The 10,490-nt window shown below is 40.7% G+C and overlaps 1 protein-coding gene across 1 annotated transcript in view; it reads right to left on the reverse strand.

The window, feature by feature from the left end:
* Positions 1-10,490, reverse strand: part of LOC106514048 (ryanodine receptor 1-like) — a 49,895-nt gene that overhangs the window by 35,314 nt on the left and 4,091 nt on the right. Inside the window, 31 exon segments of the mRNA XM_014003132.1 lie at positions 821-1,047; positions 1,141-1,227; positions 1,298-1,460; positions 1,534-1,694; positions 1,831-1,960; positions 2,104-2,462; positions 2,560-2,768; positions 2,854-3,028; positions 3,159-3,364; positions 3,484-3,631; positions 3,753-3,912; positions 4,014-4,097; positions 4,178-4,281; positions 4,366-4,470; positions 4,574-4,790; positions 5,520-5,712; positions 5,812-6,053; positions 6,140-6,273; positions 6,388-6,506; positions 7,168-7,263; positions 7,351-7,486; positions 7,597-7,783; positions 7,880-8,001; positions 8,123-8,287; positions 8,388-8,544; positions 8,629-8,703; positions 9,005-9,101; positions 9,182-9,281; positions 9,365-9,477; positions 9,554-9,632; positions 9,718-9,792. Coding sequence (XP_013858586.1) covers positions 821-1,047; positions 1,141-1,227; positions 1,298-1,460; positions 1,534-1,694; positions 1,831-1,960; positions 2,104-2,462; positions 2,560-2,768; positions 2,854-3,028; positions 3,159-3,364; positions 3,484-3,631; positions 3,753-3,912; positions 4,014-4,097; positions 4,178-4,281; positions 4,366-4,470; positions 4,574-4,790; positions 5,520-5,712; positions 5,812-6,053; positions 6,140-6,273; positions 6,388-6,506; positions 7,168-7,263; positions 7,351-7,486; positions 7,597-7,783; positions 7,880-8,001; positions 8,123-8,287; positions 8,388-8,544; positions 8,629-8,703; positions 9,005-9,101; positions 9,182-9,281; positions 9,365-9,477; positions 9,554-9,632; positions 9,718-9,792 — 4,625 coding nt within the window.

Raw genomic sequence — 10,490 nt, forward strand, 5'->3', positions numbered from 1 at the left:
ATTGTGGACATAATTAATCAATTAAAAATGTTTAAATGTTTCAAATACAAAAAAAACCGGTAAAAATAAATTTGATAAAGGACAAATGAAAATATAGCCTTTCTAAACTTTTGCATGGTAGAACCAGAAGCTGCTCTTCATATTAGTGACAAACAATAACAGTAACAACAACTTTTTGACAAGTTTAAAGTTTCTAAAGGACAAATGAAAATATAGCCTTTCTAAACTTTTGCATGGTAGAACCAGAAGCTGCTCTTCATATTAGTTACAAACAATAACAGTAACAACAACTTTTTGACAAGTTTAAAGTTTCTTTAAAATACATTAAAATATTAAAAAAATAACTACAAAAATAATTTGATAAAGTGTAAATTAAAAATATAGCAGTTTCTGCAACTATAATTGATAATGTTTTGAACTTTTAAAATACTGCATGACAGAACCAGAAGCTGTACTTCATATTAGTGACAAATTTTGGCCTTTTTTGATGGTTTGCCTTCATTTTTGTCTTCTACTTTTCATTTAAAATAGGTTTCCATTTTCAGCAGGTTTCTAAGGTTCTTCTACATATTAAAAAAGTTGTTAAACATCTGAGTGGCGCACTACCGCTACTAGTGGTGAGAAAGTGTATTGCAGCTTATTCAAAATCAATGCGGTCCCATGGCCCTCTGTGGCCCAAAGTAAAAAAACTGTTGTTCTTTTGAGGTCCTCAAGGTGGCGCAATGTGGGCCGCGGCCCATGGGTTAAGAATCTATGAAATAAAGGGCTTCATTTTTCTAGAACAAACTAAAGGAAAACATTTTGTTAARAAGCATCTGACCTGTTCTCCTCTGGGATGTGAAGGGCCATCATAGTGAGRGGCTCCATACACTGCACCATCCAGCCCAGCCTCTCACTTATGCGCCCCGTCTCTGGGGCCAAGAAGTTGTTGGGCATTCGACTCCAGATGACRGGAGTCAACATCTGGACATCCAGTCTCGGCGGGCACTGGGGAACGGTGTTTTTACGTTCYCTTCGGAACATGGCAGCTGATAAAGGCATGATGTTCTAGCAGGACAAGGAGAACGAATAATGCATGAAAGCTGGTAACATGAAGCTAATAATGTGAGGCTTTTAGAGYTTAAATGTACTGTGGCTAACCTTGAGCTTGCCCAGTTCAAACTGAATTACGTTTTGATTAGAGGGCAGGACGAAGACGGCCGGGAAAAGCTTTGTGTTRGTCTCCACCTGAAAGAAGATTCTGCAGTAAATAACCAGGCCTTCATAAGAACTAGCATACATGCCAGACTCATCTAACCTGGTAAAATGTGTTTATCTCTTTTCCATTAGCAGTGAAAGTCATGAGTCCTGTGTCCAAATCAACGAGACAGCCAATCACAAAATCCTCCTGACTGACCCGGGTTTGCTGGGAGCCGCCAAACTCCCCTCCCCAAACCATGTAGCAGTTACTGCGCTTTATACTGAAGAAGACAGGTGAATAAATAAAGCAACTTCTCAAGTGAAAACGCTTATTTTTTCATGCAGCTCGCATACCTGTCYTGAATGTTGCCTTTATCATCGCCTACAGTGACGGTGACGGTTCTCACTTTGCTGAGGTCATAATGAAGGTCGTACTGGTGGTAGTCTGGTGTGACCCAGCCCACCCACACGCCCGCCGGCTCCTGTCCTGCGAATATTCTCACTGAGTAATAGTACTGATGACGAAAGGGGGAAAGATTAAAAAAATGCCCATTAGTGTGCWGTAGGTTTTAGTAAAAAYCAAATAGAATTGAGRGAGACAAATAAAATTTGATCATAATATATGCAAAGGAAAAGACATAAGTCTCATACAGTTGTGGTGTTCAGGATTATGTCCATYTCATCTCTGTCATCTGGTACGACATCTTCAACTAAGCGAGGTAAGGTGGGAACAACAGGAGGTGGAGTTATTAATGCAGCCTTCTTTGCCTTAAAAAGAAAACTGTAAATAACAGAAACAATTACAAGTTATAAATAATAATAATAATAATAATAATTAATAGGCCATTTTACATTTGTAATCTAATTTACATAATAAAAGTATTCCCTTTTTTGTTAAAATATCACTCTGTGTTGACTGTGTACCCTTTTTTCTTGCTTTTCTCAGTGGAGGCGTCCTTCTCGTTCTCTCCGTTCTTGACACCAGAAGCCTCTTTAGGCACAGAGGGCTCTTTCTTCTCCTCCTCCTGCTCTTTGCGAGAAGCTGACTTCTTCAGTATTTCGAATTCGGAGTTGGGGTCCACCTCTAAAAGCTCATCCTCCGGAATGGTCAGAGCCCGAGTCAGGAGCGTAGTCCCGGCTGGGACTTTGAAGGTCTCATGAAACTCAATGGGTATGCTGAGCCTGAAGAACAGCAGGTCGGTGTTGGCGTTCTGAGACCCAAACGTCTTGTGGGACACTTTAAGACAAGGAGGCGTGTCCACTGTCCCATCAACACGTGATATCTAAAAAAAACAAACCAAAGAAAAAACTAATGATTTAGAAATAAATAAATAAATAACGGGCACTTTTAGAAGAAAACTAACAAGTGAGGCCGAATACCTCAATATGAGGATGATCAGTGGGAACAATCTTGAACTGAGGAAGACTTTTACTGAACCACATGGTGATYTCTCTTTTCATGTTYATAGCAAACGGCTCAAATCCCTCCTGCAGGCCGCAGATGGTGAAGTAACGAAGACTGCTGACATTCTGACCCAGGTTGATTCTGCCAATCTGGGACAGACCCAGACTGCACACAGGTATGAAGCCTAAGAGAGTTTGATATATGCATGAACATGACTGTAAATGAAAAGTAATGAATCTGAAAATGTTCTAACTGAGAACAGTAAATACCCTCTCCTATCTCGATATCCTTAAAGGCCATTTCGGAGCCTGAGTCGCTGATCAGCATTTCTCCATTGAGCGTAAACATGATGTTCATTTCTGTCAGGTCGATCATGCAGCCCACCACATCACCAGACTGCCACTGACGGCCAAACGGCTCCGTTCCCACATGCCAACGTTGAGCCTTAAAAAGACAATAATTTATGAGTTTTGAAACTTTWTGTAATATTTGTTATGTACTCCTCCCACCGCTCACTTCCCTCCCAAACCGACCCATGCGCAGTGAGTTACATGCAACGTAGCACGTCYCCCACCTTGAAACCGTTGAAGACGTATGCCAGCTCATCAGCTCCGAGCTCGGTGTCGGCCCGAACACTGGGCCTGGCCCACCCCACCCTCATCTCTCCCACCGTCACAGCCTCGAATTCAAAGTACCACTTCCCCTGAGTAACGGCATAAGACTTCTCAGCTCGAAACACTCGGATTTTATTGTCACGAGAGCTGCCTGTTCCGTGGCCACCTGCAAAACAAAAAATTAAAAAAATACAGTGAACACTTGAAAAGATGGTGTTGGGTTTTGGTTATCCWATAAAACATCGTTAGTTGCATTAACAAAAATAAAATGCTCTYCAGACTTACTGCTCTCTTGGTCAGGTGGTTCTATGTTGTAACCATATCCAATGAGAGTGCGAACAGCTGCACAAACCGTGTCTCTGTTGGTCTTTTTAGTCTTTTCATCCAGCAGGTTGTAAGGAACCAGTCGGGGGTTGCGTTTGTTCATGATATCCTATAAAATAATTTATAACAAGCACAAAAATCACCAAATGTTGCATAAATCCAAGAAAATATCTTCATATTATGATTCCTATTGATTTCACAGCCCCACAGAATGAATCAAAAGGTRGTACCTGCACAATACTGTATGTCCAGCCCTGGCGAACGCGGTCCCTTGCCCACACATTGTGTCCATTTTCTGCCAGTCTCTCAACTAGAGTGTTCTGATTAGGAGTCAGCTTGACATGATTGAGGTCCAATGGTGCTGGCTTGTATCCATTAGTCTGCATGTAACTAGTAAACAACATTTTCTGCTATTTAAAGGTCATTACAGTGACGTAAAGACAAACAGTCTCACAAAATGAACTGAAATCAGTGAACATGCTGCAGCTCACGTTTTGGGGAGTTTGGTCCTTTTCAGGTTTTCCTCTGCTTTTTCATCTCCCATTCCAACATGACAGCCAAGAGCCAGCAGAGTCCTTTGAATGAAACACAAAACATTAGAAAGAAAAAAATATATATTTATAAAATATATAAACCCAAATAAAGACTGACATACTTCAGTGTCTCTCCTGACATTGCTAAATTGTAGTTCTTTTCAGGCTCAGGCAAACTCTGGAAATCGACAAGGCAGGGGTGCATCTTCTTGTTGTCGTCYCGTAACTTTTACAAAACAGAGCACAAACATTTAAACAAACGGTTGCTGTGCACACTTTTTTTTTATTAATTAGTAATTAAAGCACTCACTGGTCCATATGTCCACCCTTGTTCWATGCGGGTGACGGCCCACAACTCGTGACTGTTTTCTGCAAGTTTCTCTCGAATTCGCTCCAAGTGAGGAGGAAGAACAATCTGAAATAGCAAAACGACAAGGATGAAAGTTGGAGGATAAAAAAAATGTAAAAGTAAACTGCCAAAATTCTGGCCTTTCCAAAGCAATGGAAGAGGATTTTACCTGTATAGTGTCCACAGGGCATGGAGTGAATGCTGTATGTGACAGGGATTGTGTTGGACCCAGCAGATTGCGGACCTCGTTAAAATCYTGTTTGTACTCTTTGATGAACTCAATCCGCAGGCGGTCTCTGGGCAGCACTGCCTCGTAACAAGGRGCATAACCAGGAGGAGGAAGAAACTTGAAGTCACCGTGGCGGCCTCCGAGGAGGAATCGCAGCCTTAAATTTGAGACAAAAATTCAAATTTATRAGGATTTGTTCACGCTTAAATCAGAGCTTTGGAATCAAGAAAAACATGTTATTCAAAGGAACAGCTTAGACCTTTTAAAGAGTGTCTCTGTGGAGAGGTTAGGAACAACTGAGTGGACTTAATTTTGGAAAAATAGAGTTTAAAGTGCCTGTGGCATCCAATTTTTCTAATAAATGTGAACGCGTTTTTGGAAAGAGAACATTGAAAACAAGTTGCAAAACAAATTCCAAGCTGCTGTGGTGATCGGTTGTTGAGATATTTGCATGTGAAGAAACAGGAAGTGATGTCAAAGGGGAATGTCTGAATGTAAACAGAGCACTGCTGCAATAATTTGAGAATAATATGACGTTTCTTTAGAAGAAGAGTTAAAATAAGATTGTTTCAATAAACAAAGACTAGGGAGTTTCTTTTCTTAAAGAGTTCCCCTTTGATGTCACTTCCTGTTTCACTTTGCTGAGCCAAATTCAAGAGAAAATATGCCAGTTATGAGACAAAATGGGTAAAATCATGTTTATTATYCTAATTTTCTTAAATATAAATAGGTTTTCTTTGACTTTTTGTATTTGAAGATAAGCATGTCACAGGCCCTTTAAATCCAACCAAGTTGACAAGATAAAGAGCAAGTCCAAACAGGACTAGAGAACTCTTTCCACAGAACCTTGCTTTAACAGATCCAAACGATTGCTTTGAGTTCCTACTTCACGCCTGCAGAGAAGCTGACGACTGGAAAGAACAGGCCATCCAGGTTGAAGTTCTCAAACATGCCCTGAACAGGATGCCCGTTGATGCGGAAGGAGATGCTGGGCACACTTAAATCCAGACAGCAGCTGACCACGTCCTCTGCTGCCAGCGCGTGCTGACTGGAAGAAGCAACGTGGCGGGGGACACGTCCTGCCGACATTTAAAAGATCAACGTCTTTTTCGAACAAAATAAATCCTAACAGTAAAATCAACTTAATGTGAAAGATGGAGTAATTAAACTTTCTTTACCTGACCAAAGGAAAAGCCCATCAAAACCGTAGGAGTAGAGGTCATCACCGACCCCGTTACACCCCCAGCCTTCCCCGCCCCCGGGGTAAGGACTATAGCCCTCCGTCAGAGCCCAACCCACACGCAGGTGATACGGCTGAGCTGTAAGAAACGGCTCCACGTGGTCCACCATCACCTCAAAATACCACTTCTTATACTGAGTGGAGCCTTCACAGGTTCCAAGGAAAATGTTGGGTCTCATGCTGACGAGGGGTGACAGAACAAAAGCCGGACTCAGAGGAGCGGTTTAAAGAAGAAAGCGTTTTTCGTTTCAAGTGAACTGACCCACCTGGTTACATAGTTGATGATGTTGGTTTGAAGCAGGAGGTCACGGCCAGGAAGTAGATTCTCTGTGATGAGATTCTGATTGGACCTGACAGCCACCCCGTTACACACACAGAGAGAGCACAGGACATCCAAAACCTGGCAGGAAACAGTCCACGCAGCTTCATGAGGATCGAGATAAACTTTTATGTGATTATTTCTTAAAGCACGATTCTTTCTTCTTATCATCAGCAAATTTAGATTATTATTCACCTTGTGGTTGCGTCCATGCTTGTCCAGAAGAGAAATGATTGATTTGATGTGATTCTCCTGAATGATATTCAACACCTCTGGACTCTCAATCAGAACACAATACAGAACCTCCAGGATTCCTGTTATAAAAATGACATCATATATGGTGATACATGTGCTTTAAAGTGAATATATCATGCTTTTAAATCCTTCTTTTTCACATTTAAATCATTCAYTTGGGGTCTATATAAAGTGGAACTGCAATGCTTCGGCCTGAATTCCTCCTTATTGCAACTCCACAAGCCCCTCTTTTAGCCGTTTTCTGATCGGTGTCTTGGATTAACTCGTTTTGAGGCTGTCTCTTTAAATACAAACAAGATGCTGCACACTCCACCCCCCTCCAGCTTCCAGAGCAGTCTGGTTGTAGCTTGATAGAGGAGTTTACAACTACACTGCAGAGCAGAAACTTTCTGTTTACAAATTGGTTTGGGCAATTCTGTCACAAATTCTGTGACGTAACAGTTCAGAAAACATCATAGAAAAAAGAAAACTGACTGAGTTGAAAAWTTTGACTCTAACAGAATATAAAGATATRYTTGCAACACCTGAGACTAAATTCAACTTTTCTACACTGCTAAAGCCTCCAAGWACACAARAAAATGTATTTAATGMATAAAAAAGTAGATTCTGCATATGTCTGCTTAAAATAAGCTGATAGCTAGATAGATCATATGTGTTTATGCTTCTCAATCAGAAACAAATGTTGGCAAATAAACAGAAAGCAAACTGCCAGTCTCAAACCTGATGATGCTTCCAGTCGGTCCAGTTTACTGACCAGCCAGTCGAGGTTYTCACAGAACAGAGCGCAGTTAGCACGGTTTCCTCTGATCAAAGAGGCTTCACAAGAACAGAGAAGCAGAAAATGAGTGATGCAGAATATTCAAAAACAAGTTTGTGTTCCACATAAAGCAAATAACTACAAACCTAACAACTCATACAGTAAATTTACTATCTCTTTCCACGACTCAGCAGCTTCTTCCCCGGCATACTCTGAGAAGTGGGCTGCAGTGTTGTACACGTTGAGTCGATCAATGCAGTCCAGGACAAGAGTGATCATACCCTATACCAAAAACAAGAGAACCTTTAAAGAAAACATATTTATCTTCAWGGTAATCAAAACCAAACTTCAGCTCTTTTCATAAACATTAAAGCCTCGTTATGTCGACGGACCTCCTCCTGAAACAGGTTCTGTCTGTTCTTGAGAGAGCGAAGCTTAAACTGTTTGTCTTCATGTTCTAGTTCCTCCTCGGGCGGTCTGAAGTAAAAAATCAGATCCTGTAGCGAGAGCACCACTGTGTCCATCGGCAGAGATGGAGGATTGGTGGATTTGTTTTTCCCACTCAACGCATCTAGGCCTCTGGAAACATGAGAAGAAAAGAAAATAAGCCGCACAGAAAACAAAAAGTCGACTTTTATCTGAGAGTTAATGAAAATGTAACTGAAAAAGGTCTACTTGATGAACTGGTTGAAGAGGCCTGTTGTGCTGTAAATCATTCTGGCAGCTTGGGACTCTTCAGTTTGAGAGCGAGCAACTGTGAGCGCATCGTCCATGTGACCTTCTTTATGGAGTATGGCCTGAAATCAGCAAAAGACAGTCACTCTTAAAGCATTAATGTGAAACATTCAAGTGCTAAATATTTATAAAGGCCAAATGACAATTTGGTCAATCACTAATCAAAGCTATAATTCTTTATACCTTTCTCTTCAGAGGGCCTAGACGTGCAGATTTGGCATCAACAGCAGCGTATGTAAGCCAGAGACCAGAAGAAACATGTTGCACAAAGCACATGGACTCTCCATACTTTATCTCAGGTGTGCCCATGCCTTCCACGTCTCGCTTCTGAGTCACTTCAATTTTTTCCTGAAGTAAGAAAAACCAGCATGTGTTTTTTTTATTTATTATAGTGCCTTTTAGAATATCATTACTCAAAGCTGCACGGTTGACCTTTTATAACAAAGACCTTAGAAATTCTGAAGCAGAAAGCTGACATCTTGGAATTGGCTTTTTCTGGGTCCACAAGCAGAAGTCCTTTCTCCTCGTCGAGGAACAGATATCTTCCTGTGGTGATGTGGCGTACCCGGAAAGACTGACCCCATTTAATGTGACCTCCGCTCCATCTACAGAATTTCAAAAGTAAAAAGAGAACAGGCATCAGCAAATCTCAGAACCACTAAAAAGTGAGGGAGAAAGGAGACACTCACGCGATCCGCAGTGGTTCGAGTCTCCACAGGGATCGAGCATGACTGCACACGGCACCACCTTCATAATGAGCAACTCTGGAAAGAAAAGATAATAAGTTTGAGCATTGTTTTATTGAGTTCCAAGTTTTGAGTACTTTATATTTTGTTGATAGTGTATCTATTACCCATCGATTAATTTAATCAGTGTATACACAAATCTAGAAAAATAAAATTGTGGTTCAGGATGAAAAGGGTGCAAACTGAAGGAAAATTTTCATCATATCTGTCCCTTGTTTAAAAAAATGATAACAAAAGTTAAATAAAAAACAACCAAGTTTTTTTTAAAGCACGGTCAACTAATTTGTAATTGCATYATTGTGCAAAAAACACCAGTCACCTGCGCTGATCATCCCCCTGATCAGCTCCTGGAATTGCCAAACACTCGTCCATGTGACCATGAAACAGTCTGAGCACATACCCTCCAGTCAGAAAACCTAGAGAACAACAGCAATGCTTAAATAGAGCTGAGGCATTTAGGGAAAAGGGGCATCTTGGCAAGAACCAAATCCCAGACCTTCAGCGAGTTCGCATCCAGACATCACAGGGGTCATGGTCCACAGAGTTTGCATGAAAGACGCATCGACCATCAAGTCACCACTTGCATAGGAGAGGTGCTGAACAGAGRAAAGGTGTTAAATCTGTCAAATTAAACTGACAACAGAGCTTTATTGTCATGTGTTAAAATTGTAACWGTTACCAGATATCTCTCTGAAGAAGCACTGACGAGGATGAGGTCATCTCCCACCCTGACCTTCTCACCCTCAGACCTTTGCTTGGATGCTGGATGTATGGTCCACCAGCAGGCCTCGCCTACAGACAAAGATTAACAGTAAGTGTGCATGTTGGTATAGTTTGTTATACAGAGCAGTAACTTTCATTTCCTAACCTGTGGAGTCTTCCTGCAAGCCCACATCAAAGGCCAGTTTGTCTGTCAGTGAGCGAGATGTCGTCAGACAGCTCAAATACTGCAGTGCYAAGACAGAAAACATAAACTAGGATGATTATTTTTACAAAACGGGAAAATTATTGTTGGATTGTMAATGTGCTCACCATGTTGGAGTGTGTGTGTTTCAGCAGAATGGCATGTCCATACAGCAGAGTTCGACTGCCTCCACCTTGTGACGACTAAAGAGCCAGAAACATTTTTTAAAAATTAAAAAAAGGGGTTGAAGTGGAGTTACAATAGTCATAAAATAATCATTGAGCTAAAAACAAGAAATATTGCAATGGCACGTGAAGCTGAAGATGTAAATATGGCCTGCACCGACACAGATTTTCACTGAATAAACYACAGAAACTAATTAGACTGAAAAAACATTTCTTTTAACTATAAGATTTTCTAAAAAGAAGGTTACAGCTTGTGTTTCTCTAAAATAAAAACACGTCAATTTCTACGTATTTTTAAGATACACTGCAAGTTGTTAAAAACCTTCCATGTAGATATGTATGGAGGTCCGAATCTGACATAATTAGAAAAAAATCTGAAATATATAAATGAATCAACGAACAATAATAACATAAATAAAATGCACCAATAGAAAAATGATTCGTTAAAAACAAGCACAGTTAAGAGTTTTCCTCATTGCCTTTGTTTTAAACTAAACTTTAAATGAAGCTGAGACAGCACAAGCATGCACAGTAGGTCTGCACATTCCTGCTCCTTCCTGACTGTTGACCAATAGGAGAGGTGCTGACCCAAGAYGTACCACCCYCTCTAATTTACATAATGAGGCAGAAATACATAAGGAAATATAAAAAGCAACACATAGAAATAAAAATACTTAAATCATTTAAGAGACACAAATGCACATACAAGTTAAAGG

This window comes from Austrofundulus limnaeus, unplaced genomic scaffold, assembly GCF_001266775.1.
Source record: "Austrofundulus limnaeus strain Quisiro unplaced genomic scaffold, Austrofundulus_limnaeus-1.0 Scaffold17, whole genome shotgun sequence".
NCBI classification, from domain to species: Eukaryota; Metazoa; Chordata; class Actinopteri; order Cyprinodontiformes; family Rivulidae; genus Austrofundulus; species Austrofundulus limnaeus.